Source organism: Micromys minutus, assembly GCF_963924665.1.
Source record: "Micromys minutus genome assembly, chromosome: 25".
NCBI lineage: Eukaryota > Metazoa > Chordata > Mammalia > Rodentia > Muridae > Micromys > Micromys minutus.
The window spans coordinates 35,715,887-35,742,086 of NC_137960.1; the positions used below are offsets into that span (position 1 = coordinate 35,715,887).

Below are 26,200 nucleotides of genomic sequence, written 5' to 3' on the forward strand. Positions count from 1 at the left end.
CTCATTTCTGGATCTTCTATTCCATTGATCCATGTGCCTATTTCTGTACCAGTACCATGCAGTTTTCAGCACAATGCCTTGTAATATAGCTTGAGGTCAGGGATAGTGATTCCTGCAGATGTTTTCTTGTTGTTGAAGATGGATTTCGCTATTCTAGGTCTTTTGTTATTCCAAATGAAATTGCACATTGCTCTTTCCAACTCTATGAAGAACTGGGTTGGTATTTTGATGGGGATTGCATTGAATCTGTAGATTGCTTTTGGTAAGATGGCCACTTTTACAATGTTGATCCTTCCAATCCATGAGCATGAGAGATCTTTCCATTTTCTGAGATATTCCTCGATTTCCTACTTTAGAGGTTTGAAGTTCTTGTCATACAGGTCCTTCACTTGCTTAGTTAAGAGTCACACCAAGGTATTTCATATTTTTTGTGACTATTGTGAACGGTATCTTTTCCCTAATTTCTTTCTCCAAATGTTTGTCCTTTGAGTAGAGGAAGGCTACTGGTTTGTTTGAGTTAATTTTATAGCCAGACACAGAAGTTTTTGGGGTCACATAAGTACACTATCATGTCATCTGCAAATAGTGATGTATTAAGTCTTCCTTCCCAATTTGTATCCCTTTGATTTCCTTTTGCTGTCTAATTGCTCTGCCCAGGACTTCCAGTACTATGTTGAATAGGTAAGGGGCAAATGGGCAACCTTGTCTAGTCCCTGATTTTAGGGGGATTGTTTCATGTTTCCCACTGTTAAGTTTGATGTATATTGCTTTTATTATGTTTAGGTGTGGGCCTTGGATTCCTGTTCTTTCCAAGACTTTTAACATGAAGGAGTGTTGAATTTTGTCAAATGCTTTCTCAGTATCTAGTGAGATGACCATGTGGTTTTTTTCTTTGAGTTTGTTTATACGGTGAATTACATTGATAGATTTCCGTATATTAAACCATCCCTGCATCCTGGGGATGAAGCCTACTTGATCATTATGAATGATCGTTTTGATGTGTTCTTGGATTCTGTTTGCAAGGATTTTGTTGAGTATTTTTGCATCAGCCTTAGACCATGTGATCTGAAAGGATGCATGGGAGTATTTCAATCTTGTTGTATCTATTGAGGCTCGTTTTGTGACCAATTATGTGGTCAATTTTCGAGAAGGTGCCGTGAGGTGCTGAGAAGAAGGTGTATTCTTTTGTTTTAGGATGATATGTTCTATAGATATCTATTAATTCCAGCTGGGTCATAACCTCTGTTAGTTTTACTGTGTCCTTGTTCAGTTTCTGTTTCCATGATCTGTCCATTGGTGAGAGTGGGGGGTTAAGGTCTCCCACTATTATTGTGTGGGGTGAAATGTAATTTTTGAGCTTTAGTAGGGTTTCTTTTATAAATATGGGTGCTTTTATATTTGGAGCATATATGTTAAGGATTGAGAGTTTCTCCTGACAAATTTTCCCTGTAATCAGTAAAAAGTGTCCTTCCTTATCATTTTTGATAACTTTTGGTTAAAAAATCTACTTTATTTGATATTAGAATGGCCACTCCACCTTGTTTCTTGGGGACATTTGCTTGGAAGTTTTTTTTTTCCCAACCTTTTACTCTAAGATAGTGTCTGTCTTTGTCTCTGAAATGAGTTTCCTGTATGCAGCAAAATGCTGGGTTCTCTTTATGTATCCAATCTGATAGCCTATATCTTTTTATTGGGGAATTGAGTCAATTTATGTTAGCAGATATAAAGGAAGAGTGGTTGCTGTTTCCTGCTATTTTTGCTTTTGGAGGTAGAATTGTGCCTTTGTGTCTTTCTTCTTTTGGTTTTCTTGCTTAGGAGTTTTCTTGTTTTTATTAGGATGTAGTTCCCCTGGTTGTATTGGGTTTTCCACATATAATTCGTTGTAGTGCTGGGTTTGTGGTCAGATATTGTGTAAATTTAGTTTTGTCTTGGAATATCTTTGTCTCTCCATCTATGGTAATTGACAGTTTTGCTGGGTATAGCAGCTTGGGCTGACACTTGTGCTCTCTTAGGGTCTTCATGATGTCTGTCCAGGCTCTTCTAGCTTTCATAGTCTCTGTTGAGAAATCGGTGTGAGTCTGATTGGCCTGCCTTTATATGTTACCTGACCTTTTTCCCTTACTGCTTTTAGTATTCTTTCTTTGCTTTCGGCACTTGGCGTTTTGACTATTAAGTGTCGGAAGGACTTTCTTTTCTGGTCCAGCCTATTTGGAGTTCTGTAGACTTGTTTTATGCTCATGGTCATCTCATTCTTAAGGGTAGGGAAGTTTTCTTCTACGATTTTGTTGAAGGTGTTTACGGTACCTCTTAGTTGATATTCTTCGCCCTCTTTTACTCCTATTATCCTTAGGTTTAGTCTTCTCATTGTTTTGGATCACCTAGACATTTTGGGTTAGGAGCTTTTTGGTTTTTGCATCTTCTCTGACTGTTTTGTCTATGTTTACAATGTTGTCTTCGGCCCCTGAGATTCTCTCTTCCATCTCTTGTAGTCTATTGGAAATACTTACATCTGTTTTAGGTTTTCTATTTCTAGGGTTGTGTCTTTTAGTGTTTTCTTTATTTTGTCTAGTTTCGTTTTAAATTCCTTCTTCCATTTCTTCATCTCTTTTGTTCTGTTTTCCTCTAGTTCTTTGAGTTCTTTGAGTGTTTTTCTTGTTTCTTATTTAAAAGCTTCTAATTCTTTATGCTTTTCCTCCTGTTCTTGTTTAAGGATCTCTTTCATCATCTTGAGGTATGATTTCGGTTCTGAGTCTTCTTTTTCTGGAGTGTTTGGCATTCTGCTGTTTGTTGTGATGGAGGAGCTGGATTCTGCTGTTGCCAGGTTGTCTTAGTTTCCCTGGGGAACATTTTTTTGCTTTCCTCTTGCCATCTTGTTGTCTGTTTTTGTACATGGTCTTGTCAGTGATTGGTTCTCTCCTCTCCCTTGTACCTGGCCTGTGTCCCTGGATCTCCGTGTGTTCCTGGTGGCAGATGGCCTGAGCGTCTATTCTGTACTCACGGGCCACCAGCTGATAACAGACAGCCCAAAGCAAGGTTCCTCGTTCCCTGACCAAGAGGGGGGCGCGCTTTCTGCGTGCTGGGCAGAGATCTCTCTGCTCCCCGGCTACTCGGAACGCCTTCTCCCAAATCCCATCTTCAACAACCAAACTCTTGATAACAGCTAATTCACTGAAAGTAGGGAATTATGAAACTCTGCCAACAACAAAAGGTTCTGTGAGTGTGCACTGACTGAATATTAATTCCAAACCAAATGTGTAGCAAACTTGAACTGCTCCTAGAAGCACAGGTACTTGCATCAAACACGTTGGCAGCCTTGGTTCTGAGCACACACCATACACTGCACGGGCCATTACACCACCTAAGACACAACTCTGGCTTGGCCAATTTGGCTCAGATTCAAAATAATTCTGTTATGAACTACTCAAGTGTTCTTACTGAACACGCAAAATTTCCTATTCTTTAGAAATGATAGTTTTATTATGAAAAACGAAGATTTAATATCTTGATATTATCTTAGAACCATTCCTCAGGATGGAAAATTTGTGGTATTTTGGATTACACTGGTCTTGGGAGTTGCTGACATGAATACATACACATACAAACACACACGGAAATGAACTGGAAGAGATATGGCTCTCTGACTCAGATCACTAGCTGGTTTTCCAAAGGTCCTGACTGTGATTCCCTGCACCCAAGTAGCAATTTACAACTTTCTATAAACTTTTACTAGGAGACTTTCTCATGCCCTCGTCGATTGTGTGTTATGTTCTGCTCTCTGGTGCTCTTGGAAACCAATCACAAGAGGTCAGTTAGAACTGCTGTGTACAGGTACCCACCATAAGCTTGGACCTGAAGCAACCACCCGCAGAACTTCTTATGCTTAAGCTTATATGGTTTTTGCTTTTATAAGCTGCCCCTGGGATGGAGCCCAGCATAAGAGAGACACCTGCACCAATATAAGAAGCCATTTGGAATAACACTTCTATTCTAAGTATGGATAGAGTAAAGTTTTAAGTTCCCAAGACGTCCCTGGGAACTAACATCCTACTTGGCAGAAAGACTCCTGTACTTGGGTAAGTGACATCCTGGTTGGCAACTTAAAACTGAAATGGTCGGCAAGGCCAGTCCCCCGCCAGAGCTGAATACCTCCACCAATGGGAACAGGATGAATATACAACAAAGACATGTCCCTAAGGAAGTCCCCCATCCCTCAACCCTGATTGGTGGAATAACTTGGCATGATGTTTGTGGATTTCAGGCTTTAAAGCTCTGCAGGATTCTGGCTCGTGATCACAATCAATTCCTAAGTTTGGTCTATGGCCCTGATCAGTCAGTCCTGTGGTGATTGTTAAATAAACTATCCCTGTCTGACTGAGACCAGTATACAAGTGGTTTGTGGGGTAACTCCTAGACCCCAACGTCTCTGCATCCTAACATCTTTAATCTGCTAGGATTAAAGGTGTGAGCTACCACCACCCAGCAGAAGCATCCTTTTTTAGTAAATAGTTCTAAAGATGAATTACAGCAAAGAAAAGTACTTTATATGCTAAGAAAGATTGCTGAGATGAGTTGCACAGCCTCCTTACAAGCCTAACCTCTGACCCTTTGACCCGTCATGTGAGAGCCAACAAAACTGATTACTGTTCAGTGGTGCTAGGAAAAAAAAATGATCCAGATGAAATTTTATTATCTGGTTGCATTTTCCAGAAGCACTAGAATAAATAAAATCACTCTGATCATAAAATTATATTCTGAAACATCTGTCTACCATATGTCTTACCAATATGCCTCAAGGCACAACTAGCTTAATGTTTTACATGTGTGTAGGTAACTCTGGAGGAAAAGCTTGAAGCGAAATTAAGATACCAAGAGAACAAACAGAATATAAGTGGCCATTACTCCTAGTAAGTCTGTGAGTGCATCCATGCACAGCCGCATCACACAGTGCTTTTAAGATGTAATATAAATCTACACAAACACATGTTCAACTGCAGTTTTATCATGCTTGGGAACCTTCACATTATTTGGTTGTATGTTCACATATTAGGTTACATCTTAGATTGCTGTATTTTAGGGATTAAAACGTACTCTTTTAAAAGTAGAATTTATTTTGAAATAAGTTATAGTTTAACCCTCTATGTAATCGAACATGTACATTTAGACGGACAGTTCATGAGCTTTCTGAATCCAAGTTTATCCACTCTATTACTTATGGCACTTCTGCACATTTGTAAATCATAAAGATGACAAGAAAAAAATGAACCAAAAAAGTAAGTTCTGTTCTTGGACAAAAAAATCTCAGTGAACTGTGTGTGTGTGGACAAGGGTCTTACTATCATTTCTAAAAATGAAATTAATAAGCAAACAAGAAAAATCAAAATACAAAATACACTGACTCCAAGCACACTCTTCTACTCAGACAGAGACTTCAATAGCTACCCTAGTAAGGCAGCTATACAGGCAACCATAATAAACTACACCCAATTTTTTTTTTTTTTTTTTTTTTTTTGCCCCCTTGGAGCTAAGAATTAAATCCAAGGTTTTGCGCCTGCCCACTGAGCCAACTCCTCAACCCCAAACCAAATTCTTTAAATAATTCTTTAATCATAAAAAGAAAGAATCTATTTTCCAATTTTTTTAAGATTTAAAAAAGTAGTATGGATCTTTAACGGTATTTCTTGACGAAAAGGCAAGAGTGTATATTTATTTGTAAATTCCACAAAGCTTTAGAGGTCTTGGGCATTTCTTCAAAATCTTTTTATAAGCTCCTGAGATTTACTCTAAAATAAATTACAGCCAATTTTAATGGCTTTCTTTAAATTATTATTTTGGTGTCTTTAATTTGAAATAGCTGGTAAGATTCTTAAAGATATTTAATACAGTTTCTTTCTCCTCTTAAAGTTTTATATTTTGTTTTATAAATACAAACACAATAGCCATGTTTAGTGGTACAGGCCTTTAATACCAGTGCTGTTGAGGCAGAGGCATGCAGACCTTTGTGTGTTCAAGGCCAGCCTGGTTACAAAGCAAGTTCCAGGACAGCCACCAAAGTTTTCTTTTTAAACTTTGTTTTATACTAGCTTCAAACAGCTAGTTAGCTTCTGTGATTATTTCCAATTTTAAACTGTGGTTCCTATGCAAATATAAGAACTGTAAGTCTTAGCAAGTGACATTCCATTTATCTTTTTCCTATCCCTTGGGAGTTATCAGCAACTAACTCATTTTCTAATATGCAGTAGGTTCCTCTAAATCCTAGCTCACTGTGACTGGGCATACAGCTCAGGCAATGAGCCCTAGCTGCATATATTTGATCTCTGGTCCCACAAAGAAAGGGGAGAAAGCTGAGTCACTCAAATCACAACACTTCATTTTATTCATATATACTATTTTTAAAGTCCAATAATATTGACAAAAGAATAAAAGAAATGATAAACTAGTAGAAGAAATGTTACCTGAAAATGCTTGGGCCAGGAGGTGGTGGTACACATCTCAGCCCTAGCACTCGGGAGGCAGAAGCAGGCAAATCTCTGAGTCAGAGGCCAGCTTGGTCTGTACACTGAATTTCAGGACAGCCAGGGCTATACAGAGAAGCCTGTCTTGAGAAAACAAGAACTAGAAAAGGAAATGCCTGAATATCTTTCAGATGATGAAAACAAAGTCTTCAGCAGAAAGGGGATATTCAGGAGGCATTCCAAGAAAGAGAAAAGATCTTAAATCCCTCTTTTCCTCCAGCCCTTACTAAAATACAAATTAACCTGGGCTTCACCACCTTAAAGAAGGCCAGTATCCTCTGATAAACAGATAGGTGTGGTGACACAGCCTGCAATCCTAGGTCTTGGGAAACAGGAACAGGGAGATCACTTGGGCTCAAAGGCCAGCCATTCTTATGAACTCCAAGCCAATGAAAGAAAGTAGAGGACAGTACCATAAGGAATAACACTCAAAGGTGTGCGCCAATGAAACACACAGACACAGACACACACACACACACACACACACACACACACACGTGCGCACGCACATACACACACATACAGAAATGGAATCTAAATCCTAATACTATTTTCCAACAAGAGTCCCTGTCTCAAAAACTAAAAGTATGCACCTATATGCAGATGTACAAATAAACGCTTCTTTGTTACTGGTAATGACTTATGTTTTCAGCTGATTTTGGTACTGTTAGTTAGTTAGCAAATAAAGAGATTATATTCTATCATCAAGTTAAATGTGAAAGAAAATCCAGCATAAACAGAAAGGACATACAGTAAATCAGAAGGGCAATCTAGAACCTGACGCTCTCCACCTTTAAACAGAGCAGTAGTCTCTAATAGAAAAGCTATTGACAGTTAACTGTCTGCAGGACAGTGACAGTGAAGAATCACCTCAGGACAAATGCAGGGTTACAGAAGTACTGACAACTGTGGTTCTTCTAAAAACCCAGTAATACTCTATGAATATGATTTAGTTTTAATCTTGTGTAGGAAAAAGGCTGCATCACAGCAGGTGGGTATGACTTGCATCATGCACTAGGTCACTCGAAGGGTGTGATTTTTTGCCGGCTGCAGACTGTGAAGTTCTGAGGACCCTGGAGAGAGTATGAGAGAGCCCTAGAGCCTATAACACTAATGCCCTGCAGCTCCGTTGCTGCTGCTGCAGTCTGACAGAAGAAGGAAGCTGGAGATACCCTGGAGACAAAGACTAGACCTGCCCCAAGGAACCTAACTCTCCATTCAGCAGGAAGTCGTCTATTTTGTTGGCTGACAGAATCTACAACCCCTTTTCCCTCTAACCTCCTTTCTCTCCTACCTAGTGTTGGGGAGTTGGGATTAAGGAGAAATAAGGGTTGGAAGGGAGGTAAAGGAATAAAAGCCCAAAAAAATTGCTAAAGAAATATGCCAACAGAAAGTTACTTCCATCATGTGAGAAAGCAGAACTATGATAATCAACTAAAAATATTAAAAAGCAAGACCAGTAATATTCACCTTACACACTAATTGCATAACTGATACTTAATAAAAATGTTTTGGTACTTGGTAAAACTGAGATTAAGCATAATTGCTTAAAATACATGTAAAGACACTGATTTAAAATTTTAGTAGTCATTTATTTAAAATAGAATCAGTAATAACATCAAAATTATAATACTTTGAACAAAGGCAAAAGCACTATTTATTATTCCCTCTGCCCAGATAGAATGTTAATCAGAAGTCCACACAAAATAGACAACGGTATTTTGCTATAGTGCATCATATTCCCAAAAACACAAAATGAAACCTTCTTATGAATTCAGTTTTAAAGCAATACATGCACTCCCTTCATATCGTCATGGAGACATTTACCGTCTTGTGCCCGTTCTGGCAGGCCACGTGTAAGGCTGTCTGCCCCATGGCGTCCTCCACATCCACATCTGTGACGTGCTGCACAAGGTCATGGAGTAGCTCCGTCCTCCCATTCACAGCCAGCCAGTGGATCTGCAAAACCATTTTGTCATTAGACTTGTGCAAGAGTCTCACTAAAAGTCAGGATATGGGGAGTGCTACTTCTCTACTGAGTCCAGCATTCAAACAAAAGACACTCTAATAGCTCTTCCCTGCTTTTAAGTGAGAAAAACACATGCATCAAGATGTGAGCTACACCAGCATACATTATAAAACCAAGAACTGAAAGGCTCAAGACAGTAAGGATCCTGGCTTAGGTCACCAGATACTCTGCCTAGAAGGCACTGGCCTCTAACAGCTTACTGCTAAGAGAAAATAGGCTAGTGCTCGTCCTTTCCCAGAAGCAAACAAATATATAAATAAAACAGTTCTTGTAGTTAGAAACATCAAATATAGCATCCTAGATTAATAATAAAATATGTCATATTTTTTAAAAGAAATATTAAAACCTATACTACTAAAAGATATTAGAAATTTACAACTAGAAAACACAGAGGAAGCTGGATGGAACAAACCTGTAATCCTAGCACCTGGTAGGAACAGGCAGATCAGGAATTCAAGACCAACCTTAGCTACCCAGTACATGTGAGTCTAGCCTAAGTGACAGGAATCCCAGTGTCAAGAACACACCTCAGATCCCTGGTTCAGGGGGAGAAAGGAATGAACTGCTGGAGTGCATGAAGGGGCTGGTCCTGCAGACCCAAAACAACAAGATCTCTATGACGCGTGGTATCTGAGGAGCCCCAGTGAGGTTCCAAGATTGATAGAGTAACAGAAGCCAGAGGTCTCCCATCAGACCAAGGAGTCATTGCAATGAACATTTGCAAGCCAAACAGCTACTGTGGGACACACTGTGACACAGTACAGCTTCCACAGTGAGATTTTTCTTTCTTCTGTTGTGGAGGAGGATGCAAGGTGGAGGGCAGGTAAGAGGAGAGGGGTAAAGAACCAATAAAAAGGTTTATAAAAAATGAGATGAGGAGCAAACAATTTCAGACTAAATGTTCTATGTATTTTTCTCTTGGCTTTTTCCATTACAGACATTAAGACACATTGGCTTATCTTAAAGAGCAGACTGACTACATTTATCTGCCGCTCAGCTGCAACCCCACTGAAGCGGCAGTAAGAAAGCAGTTTTAAAGAACCTGCCCATCCCATGGAAGTTCTGGAAGCTAGAAAGGGGTATTACATTTCATCTTGCCAGATGATAGCTGTTTCATGTCAGCAAAGTAGGCGGCATGTGAGCAGCTAGCGGCGGCTGGGGTTGAGAGCACACTGCTGCTGCAGAGGCTCTAGAGTCAGTTCCAAGCAGCCACATGTGGCTCAGAACCATCCCTAACTCCAGCTCCAGTGGATCCAATTCTATCTTCTGGCCTCCGATAGGACCAGGCATACGTATGGTGCACAGACATACATGCAGGTAAAACATACAATAGGTATAGTTTAAAAACAAACAAATCTTTAAAAATAAAAATTTTAAAAAGATAGCATTTGATTTAGACCACAGAAATCCTCAAAGGGCTCCAGAATTGGTAATTAGTATGGACCTCTTGAATTAAAAGATGGAAATAAAAACCCATCAGTTGAAAATCATCAGTTGTTTAATACAACTTAAGACTCTTGGATCCCTATCGCTTACCAGCTTTACAAAGACAGGAAAACCCCTCATTAATATAACAAAATATAAAAAAGAGACTTGAAAACTAAAAGATCTGTAAATTACAGATACTAAGCACATGGAATCAAGAATCTATAACATGGGCTGGAGAGATGGCTCGGTGGTTAAGAGCACTGACTGCTTTTCCAGAAGTTCTGAGTTCAATTCCCAGCAACCACATGGTGGCTCACAATCAACTGTAATGGGATCTGATGCCCTCTTCTGGTGTGTCTGAAGACAGCTACAATGTACTTACATATATACAATAAATAAATCTTTAAAAGAAGATTAAAAACAAGTTTCCATCCTAAATACTGAGACTCTTACATTCTTCTCTAGCCAGCACCTAGAGTGCTAACATCTTCCTGATAGCTTCTGGCTCAAAAGTTAACAACCTAAGGCAAGCAGCAACAGCAAGGGAAGCTTTCACAGCAGATGTCCACACAGACCGTCCTGCTCTGGGCCTCCAGTAAACAGACATGATGCAGACAGGGCTTTCAAACTGCTTCCTTATGCATCTGATTTGAAAGACAGCATATAACACAAGCAAAAGCAAAGCCTAAAAGGAAAAGGAAAATGTCACTATGAATATTGAAAAACGTGTTTTAATACTTTCAGAGAGAAAACAAACGAGTGTACCCTTTAAAAAAGAATGTTATACTAATTTTTGCAAAGGAAAGTGCAAAAAATATTTTTCAGAAATATTGTGACAGGGACATAAAAAGAACAAAAGTAAATTCAGAAAAACATATTGAAGAAGTCTCACAAAAGCACAGAAAGTGGAGAAACTATAGAAAAGAAAGTGGTACTTTACTAAAATTGACCAATATGAGAGGTTTAATATCCAAACAGTAAGAGTTACAGACAGGGATGAAGAAATCATCAAATCAAAATCAATTTAACATTGTCCTGAGTTCCCATTTCATGGGTTGCTATGTTAATACTGTTTAGGAATTATAAAGCAAAAAGATAAAACATAGAAATAAGACATATCATGAAATTTTAGAATGCTCAGAACATATTAGATTACATATGTTTTTAGGAGAAAAAAAAAAACAGGTTTCACATTAAAAAAAAAAAAAAATCAAGAAACAAAATGGCACCCAACTTAAAAACAGAAAGCCAGAACACGGCAAAGCAACACTCTGAACATACTAAGGAAAAACTATTATATCCAACCTAGAATTTTATTGTGAATTATCAGTCAAATAACAAATTTATATTCAGATATACAGAATAGCAAAAAACTTACCACTCAATGATTTCCTCAGTAAACTATCAAAAGACATGCTCCTGGGCTAGAGAGATGTCTTGATGGTAAAGAGCCTGTTTTCCAAACAACCCGGTTCAATTCTGAGCACCCACATGGCAGCTCACAACTATAACTCCAGTCCCAGAGGATCAACACCCTCACACAAACATACATACAGGAAGGAAGATGGAAGTCTCTACAGTGAGAAGGAGGAGCAGGAATAAGAAACACTCTGAATACCAGCAGGGGACCTAGAACCAAATTAACTCAGCATACAGAAGACACAGATTTCTATAAGACACTCCCTCAGGACGTCAGTAAAAACATAAAAGACACTGAAAGCATTTTAGGAAGATAAATAAAAACAGGCCAGAGAGAGGGAAGGGAAGAAACAGAATTTTGGTTTCTTTTAGAACAGAAATGCTATGACACTATATTTATAACTTGCCTGGTGCTCTAACACAGCACGGATTTACCAGCTGCAGATAGTTTTGCAAGTGTGTGACATTTGGGATTCTAAGGACTTTTCAGAGGACATATAAATGCTAGAACCCCAATAGTGGGAGCTGGTTGGCCAGCTGATGATTGGATGATAATGGTTACTGTTGGTTGTAGTTTGTCAAGTAGTCATGTGCAAAGAGACAAAAAAAAAAAAAAAAAAAAATCAAACTTGTCCCAAGGAACTCAATGCCTCTAATTTGCAGGAAGCAGTCAAATGATATTGTTACCCCCTTTCCTACCACTGACTTTATTCATGGGTTTCTTTCTCTCTCTCACCCCTCTGTCCTTTCTCTCATCATTAGGGGGTTGAAAAGAAAAAGGAAGTAGAGAAAAGACGAAAAAGAGAACCCACAAAGTAGCACAAAGTAGCCAAAAGTCTATCTACAGAGTGATCATCTCAAAAATAAATAAATACACAGATAAATGAATGAATAATCATTGCATGATTTATCTTGTGTGCCTGATCTTTTAAAGGATTCCCCAGGTGCTCATCAACTGGTCCTTTAAAGAATTCTTAGCTGATAGAACCGCTTGACCCTATGACCTTCAGTGTTGGTTGATTCTTGGATTACTGGGAATAGCTTTTTTTTTTTTTAAGTCAGCTAAGGTAAAGATAGGAAGTGGACTAGTAGAGTGAGAAGAGAAATCAGCTGGAAGTGAATTAAATTAACAGCATGAGAAGTCAGTGAGTACAGAAGATGTTGTTAGGAGACAGCTGAGCCAGGAGGAACTGACTGAGCAGAGGCTAGAACAGCTGCTATAGTTTGGAGAGGCCAGTACTGGGAAACCTGGGAGAAGGGACAGATTAAACAGACTGTTGGGGACTGAGGGAGGAAGGGCTGGGGAAACACTGAAGGGACTGGGCTGGAAACGGGAAGGAACAGTTGAGAAAGAAATTAGATTCAGGGATCTCTCTATATCTATCTTCTACCCTCTGTCCATCTTTCTCTCCCTATCTAGTCATGGGGTGAGACTGGGGTAAAGGGTGAAAAGAAGAGGGACTGGAAAGTAGCAAAGGGTGACCAGTGATAAATAACAAACAGCATCAAAATGCTGACAGACCTCAAAAAATTAAATAAAATTTGAGATTTTTAAAGAAAATTATCTGTACATACAGGTTATATTATCTATGTAGAAAAAACTATTAAGATTTCAGCAAGGTTGTAGAATATAATAACACACACACACACACACACACACACACACACACACACACACACGCGGACACACATCTTTGCAGAAGTCAAGAGTTAAAGCCAAGAAGTTAAGGAGTGAAAACACTTGCTGTGACAGTTTAAGACCATGAGTGTGGTCCACAGAAGACAAATGCGGTGATACACATTTATAATCCTAGCACTCCTAAAAAATGGGAGGCAGAGACAACAAATCTGGAGGCTCACAAGCAACCTTGGCGCATGCTGCAAAGTAGCAGAGACAAGAGGCACTACCTCAAAAGTAGAGGGCAGGAACCAATTCCCAAAAACTGTTCTCTGACATACATACATGCCATGTTCCATGTGTGTGCCTATGCGTCCACACATACAATTCAGATTCGTGTGTGCACATACACAAAGCTTTTTTTTCCTAATTTTTGCACAAATCCAAGGGGAAGGGAAAGGGGAAGGGGAAGGAACGGAAAGGAAAGGAAAAGGAAAAGGAAAAGGAAAAGGAAAAGGAAAAGGAAAAGGAAAAGGAAAGGAAAGGAAAAAGGAAAGGAAAGAGAAATGGTAGCACTTAGAACTGCCCTGAAGAAAATGAAATATTATATGCCTAACAGGGCACACAAAGCCCCTGTGCTGAGCAGTATAAAATGCTAATGAGAGAAACCAAAGACCTACATGAGTGAGCACATGGCTGAGTGTAATTCCAGTCGATATCCCAGCCCCTACTGCTCCAGGCACAAGCCGCAGTCTTCATAAAGCAGCATAAAATGGGAGGGGTTACTCCTCTAATACCAAGACGCACTATATACCTACCACAATACTTAAGCCTGAGTGTTACAGGCAAAGAAGCACGTGCTTACATCAACAGAACAAATATGAAGCCCAGGGGACCATCAAGGGAATGAATAGAAAGCCAGAAGATGACCACACAAACACCCCACTCATCTTTTCAGAAAGACACAAAACCAACTTCACAAAGGAACAAACAACATAGATTTTATATTTGTAAGACAAGGTTCCTCTCTGTAGTCCTGGCTGGCCTGGAACTCTGTAGACCAGGCTGGCCTTGAACTCAGAGATCCACTCACCACTGCCTCCTGAGTGCTAGGATTAAAGGCACGTGCCACCACTCCCAGTTACAAATACATAGATTACAAACAGATTATAACCTTTCACCAAAAGGTTCTAGTGGAACTAAATTCACTCACAGGCAAAAATAGTGAGCCGCAACCTAAGCATCACAACTCATAAAAATACCAAATGAAACTGAAAATGTAGAAAAACTGTAATTATTAATACTTTGGGGCAAAAAAAGAAAACCTTCAATACTTAGGACTAGGAAACAAGTTTCTAATATGGTGTATAAATTGGAAAACATGTCAAAACTAAAACTTTTTACTATTTATATCACCCTGGTAGCCCAGCCTGATGTCACACACCTGTCATCTCAGCACCTGGGAGGTTGAGGCAAAAATATTTTGAGTTTGGGGACAACCTAGACTACATCATGAGACTGTCTCTAAAAGAAGACCCTATTAAGTATTTAGAAAGACAAACCAAAGATTTGAAAAAACATACTTGCAAATTAAGTATATAATAAAGCACTACTCTCAGAGCTGGAAAGATGGCTCAATGCTTATGAGCACTGGCTGCCCTTCCAGAGGTCCCAGGTTTGATTCCCACCAACCGCATGACAGCAACAACTGTCTCTAACTTCAGAAACTGGGGATTCAGTGCCCTCTTCTGACTTCTGACTTCTTGAGACTTGATTGTGCATGGTATTCACAAAAAATAACAAAAATAAATAAACCAATAAAACATTCTTGAACACTAATAATTAAAATTAGAAAATAGACAAAGAATATTGTGGTAGTCTGACTGTAATTAATATCACTGTAATTCCCATAGGCCCACAGAAAGTGGCACTATTACAAGGTGTGGTCTTGTGCGAGTAGTGTGCCCTTGCTGGAGGAAGTGTGTCATTGTGGGGTTGGGCTTTGAGGTCTCATGTGCTCAAGCTATGTCCACTGTGGCACAGTCTCCTTCTGCTGCCTGTGGATCAAGATGTAGAAGTCTTAGTTTCTTCTCTAGCAGCATGTCTGCCTGCTCCTGCTAACCATCATGGACTAACTTCTGAAACTATAAGCCAACCGCAATTAAATGGTTTCCGTATAAGAAGGTCATAGTGTCTCTTCACAGCAATAAAACCCCAGCTAAGACACATATGAACTGGTATTCCATCTCATATAAGAGAACCATCCATGGTAGCACATTCCATTAGTCCCAGAACCCAAGAGGCAAAGGTAAGGGGATCTCTAAGTTCAAGGCCAGACTGGTCTGGTCTACAGTTAATTCCAGTACAGCCAGGACGACACAGAGAAACCCTATCTTGAAGATACCAGGACAGGGCAGGTGTAAGGTACATGCAAAATAAGCTTATGAAAAGATACTCAATGCAAGCAATGATATGACCTCTACAGGCAATGGCTAGGTAGTGTGCTTTAAAAGCAAGCACGAAACATAGCAACTGCATTCCCAAGTATTTATCCTAAGGAAATAAAACCTATACCTTACCATATGTTTATATTAGCTCTACTCTTACAACCCAAAACACAGAGGACTCAAATGTCTTTTAACAGTTGAGACGGTTGAAGGGCACATATGTACCATGCAATTCCATCCACCATTATAAAGGAACACACTCTTGATATACAACCAACCCAGATGGATGTCCAGGAAATAAGCACAGAAGCCAAGCCTGAAGACTTCAGTATAGTAGGGTCTGTCTAATGAATATCCTTGAAATGGCAGAATTTAGAAACGGAGAGACTGGGCTGCCAAAAGTTGAGCATGGCACAGGAAGGAGATGGCAAAAAACTTTGTTACTAGAAATCTGCAAACTAAGACTGTGGTGTTAATCACATGAACACACAGGTAGTACTGCACAGAATTTAGTTCACACAAACGTGTGTAAATAAAACTAGAGAAACCTCATTAAGATAAACTGTACCCATATCCTGGCTGAGGATCATACTTTTTTAATATGTTTTATAAAATGCTCAGGAAAACTGATGAAGATGTGCAAAGGATTTTTGCATATTATCTATTGCAAGTCTAGTCTACAATTACCTCGATCTTTTACGGGCAATTATAGAACAAAATGTTGTGCAAAGAAAAGAAGTAACTGCAGCAAATCTTTGGAGTAGATATGAATCACATTCAGTCAAAACTAGACTTTGAAAAGTTAACTAAAATTACAAGGACTGTATTGGACACACATGAGAAATGTGCTTACACATGAAGAAACAGTGGAAAGAGTAAAACAGGAATCGATTCAGCTCCAAAATGTAATGTGGTAGCATCTAAAACCAAACAGGTCTCTACCATGCAATATTCAATTACAGTGGCATATAACTTCTAGATCTACTAAAAACTGAAAGAAGACCGGAGGCTTGAAGTGGGAACTTAAGGGGCAGGAGGCCAAGAGCACACAGGCCTTGCAAAATCACTATTTTCTTTTTACATAAAAGACACTAAAATAGTTTCTGCTCTATCTTCCTTGAAGCTCAGGAATGAAGAAAAGTTGACAGACACAAAATGATGCAATTAAAATATGACGGCAGCAAACATGTTCCCGTGCCTCAGCTTGCTGAACCAAAGAAAGATCTGTGCCAGGTCTCGGGTTTACTAACGCTGTACATCCTGCGTCTCAATGCATCCTGAATTCTAAACTCAAGATTACCTTACAGTGTAAGTACCATCATACTGCCAATATATACGAAATCTGGTTGAGTCTGCTCTATACTAAGCAGAACTCTTGAAAACTAAGGGAAACTCTCTTATGCCCCATATCAACAAAATCAAAACCAAAGCCCACACATCCTAAGAGGCAGCATGGTGAGATGTACTTGCACTCCCAGCACTCAGGGTGAGATGTACTTGCACTCCCAGCACTCAGGGTGAGATGTACTTGCACTCCCAGCACTCAGAGTGAGATGTACTTGCACTCCCAGCACTCAGAAGCTGAGGCAAGGATACTGTCATAGTTCAGTGCCAGCTGGGACCACACAATGTCTTATTTCAAAAAATCAAAAGAAATTTTAATTAAAAATGTCTTGAAAGCCAGTTTGATAAGCAGATATTCAATATTCTTTATTCACAAAAGTAAAGAGTCAGGCAAAGGTACACACTTTTAACCTAGAACTTGAGAAACAGCAGGCAGATCTCTGAGTTCAAGGCCAGCAGGGTCTATACAGAAACTTCTAGAAGAGTTAAGGCTACTTAATGAGATAACTATTAAAAAAATAAGAATCTGCAAGTGTTACCAAGGGAAGGTTAAATTCAATTTAACAAATTACATCTGCTAAGCTTCTGTTATGTCAAAACAACTGCTCAGTAAACACATTACTCTATTTTATCTCTACTTCAAATAGACTCTCAAATAAATTATAATTATTCGATTAAAATTTTGAGATTTTTTTTAACAATCCCTTCAGCAATATCCATTACCATTTCCCAATATGTAAATCAAAAGTATACTAACTTATTTCTGCATGGAAAAATGGTAAGAGCAAAACAGTTTTAAAAATTACTAGTTTAAAATACAATAAAATAACCCTGAAAGGCCCCGCCCCTCCCCCTGCCACCACAACCAATGCCAAAGCCATCACTACTGCAGCCACTTCAGCCACCACCCGCCAAGTGCTGGGATTAAAGGCACAGGCCACCATGCCCAGCCCTGCTGGTAATACACTTTAACAGGAAAGCTCCCTTGAAAGTCACTGACAAAAACAAGAATAAGGCTTCGAAATAAATGAAAGTTATGAAGCTAAGGAGATGAGATGAACATGGACATCACTTTTCTTACTGAACTCACTGTACACCTCACAAGCACTGCACACGCGTAACTCAGAAAACCACTGGGATTATAATTTTCATCTGCAGCACATTCACCATTCTTCCCAGAGTGTCCTTATAATCGAAAATAAAACTGATAGCACGTACTGCTGTAAGGCCTTCATTATTACAAATGTTGACATCCGCACTGTACTCCAGTAATTTACTCATGCATTTCTTCTGTCTGAAAAGAAAAAAGACAGCAACAGTAACTATGATAGGATATGTACAACCACAACTATCTCACTGAAACACTAAACAGAACCAACATTAAACTACAAACATCAATATTAGATAATAGTACTCTCTAAAATTCCAAAGTAGCTGCAGCATATAAATAGTCTTGAAATAAAATACAAAACTGTCTTTATGACCCAATCCATTTCACAGGGACAAATTTATCATTCAGACAGTTGAGGAATTTTCAGTCTTTACCAAGTAAATCAAATTACTAGAAATGTCTAGCTTTGGCTAACTAAATTGAATAGCAATCTTCATTTGAAATTTAAACACATACATTTAATGGATAAGCAACAGACACAGCAAACACCACAATGTTGTAGCTCCACCCTGTTCACTACAAAATGTTTAAAATGGTAAAAATGCTGTAACACAAACAAGGTTGGGAGAATAACATGGTGACAAAGCACGTGCTTAACATGGCTGAGACCCTGGGTTCAATCTCCAGTAAGATTAAAACACATAATCGGAGAATTGTACACTGCATATATATGTACCCCTCTCTGCCCACATTTTTTTTAATTACATTATATGGTAAGATATATCTAACATAAAATGTATCATCTTAAACCATTTTTGTTTAGTGGATTGATTGATTCTCTAAAACAGCATCTCAACACACAGCCCAGGCTGGCTGGTCTGGAATTCACTATGAAGACCAGGTTAGCCTCAAACTCTTGAAAATCTCCTGCTTCTGCCTCTGAAGTACAGACTAAAGGCATGCTCACCTTAAGATCTATATAGTATTTTACTTGTCACAAAGTCTTCAAAACTTGTCTAGGTTTTGGCACATCAGAAATTGTTTCCTCATAGGACTGAAAACTATTGTGTTATTTGCATATACCAAATTCTACCCATGCATTCATCAGGTGATGGGCCTGGCTACTCCCACACCCTACCAGTAGCCACAATGCTGATATACACGTAACAACAAGTACTTTCCCACCTTGCTTTTGACTCATCTGAGTGTAAAAACACAGAAAGGGCTAGGTGGTGCTGCACTGCCTGAGGCACAAGCACACAGTTCTTCACGGTGTTGCCTACATGTGTTCCAAGTTCCCCACATCCCAGACCAGGCATTGTTTTGAGTTCGTGGTTTCTGACAGTCATTGTTTTCTAGTAGAGCTGGTAACCTGGGCTGCTTTCTAACCCATGGTGCTGAGCTGTCTATTCAAACAAGTCTTCTGTGTATTTCGGAACTGCCTACACATTTCATTTTGTTCATAAAACACCCTTCCAATTTGATCCATTCCTAGCTACTATCCAGTATTTATCTAAAATTCATCTTTACTGATAATACCTGTTTAAGATTCCTGAAAGCTAATAAAGATTCATTTTCTACTGGTATCCCTCATATGGCAATCAAATTATGAGACAGACAGAAACATATATATATATATGTATATATATATTCAGTATAAAATTGATGATGAAACCTGACATGAAGTTACTAATAACTGACTAAAGCATAATAAAGTATATCATGTATATATTATATAATATATACAGTAGTATACCTAACACAGTATATGGTATAGAGTACATAACATATTTAATCAACTAGTTCAACAGTGTTTTGTGTCATGCATTATATGATTGTTTAATCAAGTGAGTGACAAGCATAGCCAGTTGCACAGGAGTTCTAAATACAACTTTATCAACTGATTAACAAACACTCAACTTGTGAGTAAATAAATAACTAGCACTACAAAACAACGGCTTTTCTCACTTTAATTTTTGTACTTGAAACAAGGTTAAATCTTATTTAAAATCCTAATTACACTCAAAGAAATGAAATATAAAACTGAGAATAAATGTTGAAGTTCAATATTTACAAAATTTCTTTATCTAAACCACTGTAATAGTGAAGATCTTAGAAATTGGTAATAAAGACAATCATAAGAAATGCACCTGACAGCTCTATTAAGTGACTAATACCCAACTCCAGTGGATACATAGGCAATATCTCAGAGTTAGGAAAAACATCCATCAGGGACAGAAAAACTGTATAAGCCTTAAGACCAGAACATTTGCTGTGTGACTATGTCTTCCACATATAACAAGAAAGATACATCCATAGTTGCCTAAAGAAGAACAGCACAGTGCCAACACCAGTTGACATGACAATGGATCAGGGATTCCAAACAGTCTCAGCCTTAGATGAAGAGCTTCAGGTGGTCAATGCCTGCTGAGCGAATCAGTCTCCTAAAGAGATGAGCTCACACAGATCACAAGTGGTCAGCACTGAACAAACATACAGCAAAACCAAATGAAGTCAATAACCTGAGTCTGCTCACAAAACTTCCCTTAAGGCTGATCCAGTCCTAGATCCTAGTATACACATGTACATGTACATATATATGTATTAGACATACTTAGTATATACATGTAACAATAATTAAAGGCTCATGAACTTGGCAAGAGGACCGGAAAGAGTTGGAGGGGAAAAGAAGTGGGAATGATGAAGGTACAGTACTCAGATATGAAATTCTCAAAATAATAAAATTATTAAATTCTAAATATACTCTTCCAAAGGTGGGCCTGTGATGGTGTCAATACAGATAGTTTTAAGACTATTCAGAATCTGACATAGACCACTGGCCAAGCTCCAAAATAAGTGGTCAGGTGGAAATGAGACAGGGAAGCAGACCTGAAAAACTTTAAGGTGGGGCTGCTTGAAGAAAAGTACACATGCAATGCTCTCCCTTCAAAAAACAAACAGCAATTGGTACAAGGCAAGACCGAAGAGAAAACTATCCTACCTTTCTTTTTTTTTTTAACAACTTTATTTTACAAAACAAAGATAAATGTACAGATTTTAAGCATTTTTTGCATAAAATTATACAATACATTTTTGTCAGTACTTTTTTTTCAGATTTTAAAATAATTTTTACATAAAACTGTATGAATATATTTGTTAGTCAGTACTTGATTTTTTTAAAGGTTTGATAGTATGCATTGAAAACTTAATAGTTACAATGAGCATAAAGTACATGTAAAACAAAATGTAACATGGAAATAGTCAAAGTTTTCTTGTTGTATAAAGATTTTTTTGTTTTGTTTTGTTTTCTTTTCTTTATTTCTTGGACTTCATACAGTCTGTGAGTTGTTTCTGGGGCAGTGCGAGCCTCTGGGGTTAGCATTCCATTATCAGTGACTGCATATTATGTCTGTTCTTATCCTACCTTTCTTATTTCACAGGCACTACAACTTTCCACAATCTCAGGCAAAATAACCCAACAACTGAGCAGCAATGTTGCTGGGATTCACTGCTAAAATATCGAGGCTAGTTTTGCTTTTTATGAACTCATAATTTACCCTCCAAATATTTCTAAACTCTTGTTTCAAACTTGACCAATCTGTAACCTACAGATAAATGATAATTTATAATTTTTTGGTTTATGCAACTTTATTAAAGGAAAATAAATCAATTACTAGGAAAGCTATTAGTTGATCACTCATCCATTGACAACTCACATCATTTATTCAGTGCTGTATTAAACAGTATTAGAAGGTAGATTAACTAATAGCTCCAAGCCTCCTAGCAATCTAAATGAAAATTAGAAAATGTTTTGAGACCCTGTTTTGGAATGCAAAGGGTTCTGTACTCTGTAGAACAAGGTCAGGTCATTCCTTTACTGACACCCAGAGAACACATCACACTGTCTGTTCTGCTGATGCTATAATTCAATACCAATTCTCCAGCCACAGCAGCTACAAGCATAGAGATATAAAGTGTAACCTCAAATTCCTAACAGTGGAAGGTGTAACAAGAATGGACAGACACGCTGGAATGCTTCCTTTGATGTGATGGCTGAGCATCCCTCCCACAGGTAGAGCAGTGTTTAGTCTCATGACCAAGTTAGAGTGAACACATTGGACACATAATACACATGCTCCAGTTTAAAAAAAATTCTGAATCCTGGGCAACTGTCCTCTTGTAATTACCGTTTCTAAAAGCAGCTGTTGTCCAAATCTGGAAGAACTTAAGTCTTCTTAGATGAGCATGTGAATGAATGGAGAAGGGAAAACAAAAAATAAAATTAAAAAAGATGGAGTCGCCCCCTTCCTTGGTCACGTTGAGCCGCTCCCGGGCCTGGCATCAGGCCTCCTCAGCCGCCCACCGCCTGCAGCTTCCAGCCTCCCCATGGATCCCCGCAAAGTGAACGAGCTTTGGACCTTCGTGAAGATGTGTAGGCAGGACCCGAGCGTCCTGCACACCTAGGAAATGCGCTTCCTGAGGGAGTGGGTGGAGAGCATGGGAGGTAACGTACCACCTGCTACTCATAAACCTAAGTCAGAAGAAAATACCAAGGAAGAAAAAGGAGACACGACAACAGAGGAAAGCATAAAGACAGAGGAGCCATCGAGTGAGGAGAGCGATCTAGAAATTGACAATGAAGGTGTAATTGAACCAGACACTGATGCTCCTCAGAAAATGGGAGAAGAAAATGCGGAGATAACTGAAGAGATGATGGATGAAGCAAATGAAAAGGAGCCGCCATTGACGCTCTAAATGATGGTGAACTCCAGAAAGCCATTGACTTGTTCACAGATGCCATCAAGCTGAATCCGAGCTTGGCTATTCTTTATGCTAAGAGAGCCAGTGTCTTCCTCAAATTACAGAAGCCAAATGCTGCCATCAGAGACTGTGACAGAGCTATTGAGATAAACCCTGATTCAGCTCAGCCGTACAAATGGCGAGGGAAAGCGCACAGACTCCTGGGTCACTGGGAAGAAGGAGCTCATGATCTTGCCCTTGCCTGTAAACTGGATTATGACGAGGATGCCAGGGCAATGCTGAAACAAGTTCAACCTCGGGCTCAAAACATTGCTGAACATTGGAGAAAGTATGGGTGAAAACGTGAGGAGCGAGAGATAAAAGAACGAAGAGAAAGGGCGATGAAGGCTCGAGAAGAACATGAAAGAGCCCAAAGGGAAGAAGAAGCTAGAAGACAATCCGGATCTCAGTATGGCTCTTTCCCAGGTGGTTTTCCTGGGGGAATGCCTGGAATGGGAGGGGCCATGCCAGGAAGGGCAGGAATGGCAGGAATGCCTGGACTCAATGAAATCCTCAGTGATCCGGAGGCTCTTGCAGCCAGCCATGCAGGATCCAGAAGTCATGGTAGCTTTCCAGGATGTGGCTCAAAACCCATTAAATATGTCAAAATATCAGAGCAACCCAAAGGCTATGAATCTCATCAGTAAATTGTCAGCCAAGTTTGGAGGTCAATCATAATGTCAGAGCCCTTGCTGAATGAAGAACAGCTTAGCTCACTTACTGGATGTTGCAATAATACAACCTCTGACCTCCCTGGGAGAGCTGGGGTGCTTCGAAGATATTCCCTACCCTCTGCATCAAATGTGGCTGAGGCATTTTACAGTGCTTTGCCATTAGAGTTCGAGTTCAGATAATGTTTTCCTACTAGGAATTACAAACTTAAAACATTTTTCAACCTTAAACATATTTTTTAAAAATTTAGGGAATGTCATTTCCTACATTTTTCTTTACTAATCTTTTTGGGTTTTTTTCTTTTGAATTACTGGGTAAGGAAGGTGAATGTGAATGATTTATGGCTCTCATGAATGAAATAAAAATTTGTTAACGGGAAGCAAATAAAACACATTTAAGTTGACTGAGTTGGACGTACGGTTACTGAAGCATCTTGATTTGTCTTTTTTAATGTTTTGTTTCAGAATGATCTATTTCACTAAATCTCTTGGGACCACCAGTATTTGGATCTGGCCTTGGTGGGACTGGAGTGTTGGGCAGAGCAGCAGCAGTCTGTTTTTTGACCTGTGTAGGTTGCATTTTAGTCTTAAACTGCTTTGGTGTCCCTTTTGCTAAGTGTTACAGGGGAGTTAGACTACATATCTCTGCTGTTGTCTGTTGTTCAAATAAATGTTCCATAGCATTCTCACCTAGAGAAAAATAAGTGCTTTCTGATTTTGTCAAAAATGACCTTTCTGCTTGTCATCCTCAGAATCTTTTTGAGCTAAAGCTAGTCTTTTCAGTGACACCATCACTTCTGTCGTTCACAGCACAACTGTGGAAGCAGATCCATTGCTAGTTTAGTTTCATATATAGTACATATGGCGATTGTAGGTCATACCTCAATAGCTGGTATCTCACTTGGCCTTTTACCCTCGTGAACTCCTGTCATATCAAATGGAAGGAAGGATCCCCTTTGATTTTAGGTATGCTTGTGAAATTAAGAAACAATTATTAGAGTTTATGTGAAGTGTACATCTTTGTACTTGGAAGCGTCTTAGTTGTTTACATTTGGTAAAGATTCGTTTGTCCCATTTAGTTCTTAAATATTGTGATGTATTTAATGCTTTGTTTTCTCTCCTGCTACAAGGATAAAATGATCAATCCACAGAGTGCATATTAAAATAGCATATATCTGAAATCATTTGTCTATACAGGTTTTAACTGCTTCATATAGCAGGCACAGATAGATGCATCTTGTTACATGTAAGAAAAAGCTGTATTTGAACAGAGCATGTGTTTAAAGTCCTTAACAAATATTTTATCACATATTCTTAAATTGGAACTTTGCACAGTTCTTAGTCCCAAGTGTGTTCATACAGTTTCCATGGTGCATGTGCTTTACTGAAGATCAGTTTCTTTTGTACTCTTGACTAAACATGACCTAATTATAATATGGAAATATTACCATAACTGGATGAAATTGCTCTTCTGAAAACTGTCCTGTGCTTTTAGACTTGAGTTCCACAGATAGTAAAAAGTACAGTCTTCACATTTTTTAATAAAGAATCAGTATCACTTCTACACCAAAAACACTGATTTTTTTTTCACTAAAGATAATATAAGAAAAATTATCTAAGAAGATAAGGGGATTTCTGCTTAAAGATATGTGGTTAATATTCCTAAATATGCTGAAATAAAATACTGTTTCAAACTGGAAAAAAAAAAATTTAAAAGGATGAAGTCTGACAGGGGAGCAGCCGAATAAGAAAATCAAAATAAGGAACAGTAATTTAAAGTGTATTCCAGCTACCATGCAGGTTACTCTGACTTTAAGGTAGTGTCACGTGGCTTACTTCCGAGTCCACTCCCCAGGTATTTCGTTGTACTTTTCTCTGTGTTATAAATCCGTGCCATCTCCGGCACTAGGGGGTCATCTGGGTTTGGATCACATTAGCAGTGAACAAATGGATAAAAGAACTTTAGAAACAGTTAAAGCAGGAGACACTGTGATCTTAGAATATCGAGACAAATGCTGCCATTACTGTTACTATCTGGAAGATAAATTCTTGTTGTAAATGCCTTAGGTGGTTAGAAGGTAGTCTATAGGAAAATGAACTGTCAAAAAGAATACAGCACCTTGATATGGGCTGTCACTGGATCCCATAATGTGGCTTGCCAATGAAACATGTCATCTCCAAGTGGACCTGCAGAACATCGTGCTGGAGGGTCAGGGCCAAATCACTAAGTTTCTTATTAGTCCATTTCAGCGCCATAGTCTGGGCTCCTCACTACCCCTACGTGTACTCAAAGATTTGGCCAAAACTCTTGATTATCCCAGTGGTGGGAAAGATTGTCTCTTCTGCCCACACTGGCTCTGCCAGACACAGGCAGGGGGATGGCCGGGGGAGGGGAACTCCCTCAAGATGCATGAGGCCTCCTCTAAGCATGGCAGCTGGTGCCTCCCCAACCCTACAGGGCTCACTCACAAGGCACAACCACACGATGTCTGCTTTGACAGAACTACTGCCAGTTCATAATTTATATCTCTAAGTCTTTCCTTTTAATATTTCATATAATCAAGAGTAAGACTAACTCTCCTACACAAAAAAGCAACTATTTCCATGCCCACATTACTTTAACGATGCTTACAGAGGCCTAAATGACACAGAACCTTATGAAAGCTTATGAGGCTTATATCAGAAAGGGGGTGTTGGGAAGATGACTCACAGCTACAATCCTACCATTTACAAGACTGGTGCAGGGGAATTCCTGGAAAGTGAACCCAGCTTGACTTCAAAGGCATATTTTAAAAAGTGGCTGGGGGAAGGGCAATAAAGA

The 26,200-nt window shown here is 39.0% G+C and overlaps 1 protein-coding gene and 2 pseudogenes across 4 annotated transcripts in view; 1 reads left to right on the forward strand and 2 right to left on the reverse strand.

Annotated features, from left to right (window-relative positions):
* HACE1 (HECT domain and ankyrin repeat containing E3 ubiquitin protein ligase 1) overlaps positions 1–26,200 on the reverse strand; it is a 107,300-nt gene that overhangs the window by 68,525 nt on the left and 12,575 nt on the right. For both annotated transcript variants that reach the window (XM_080937617.1, XM_080937618.1), the window contains exons 5-6: positions 18,016–18,091; positions 8,340–8,471 (exon numbers count right to left, since the gene is read on the reverse strand). In XM_080937617.1, coding sequence (XP_080793743.1) covers positions 8,340–8,471; positions 18,016–18,091 — 208 coding nt within the window. The remainder of the gene's footprint in view (positions 1–8,339; positions 8,472–18,015; positions 18,092–26,200) is intronic.
* LOC308437109 (hsc70-interacting protein-like) lies at positions 22,359–23,386 on the forward strand (annotated as a pseudogene). Its single transcript has one exon. The product of its transcript is annotated as a hsc70-interacting protein-like (transcript).
* LOC308436693 (ubiquitin-conjugating enzyme E2 D3-like) lies at positions 25,212–25,635 on the reverse strand (annotated as a pseudogene). The gene has a single exon. The product of its transcript is annotated as a ubiquitin-conjugating enzyme E2 D3-like (transcript).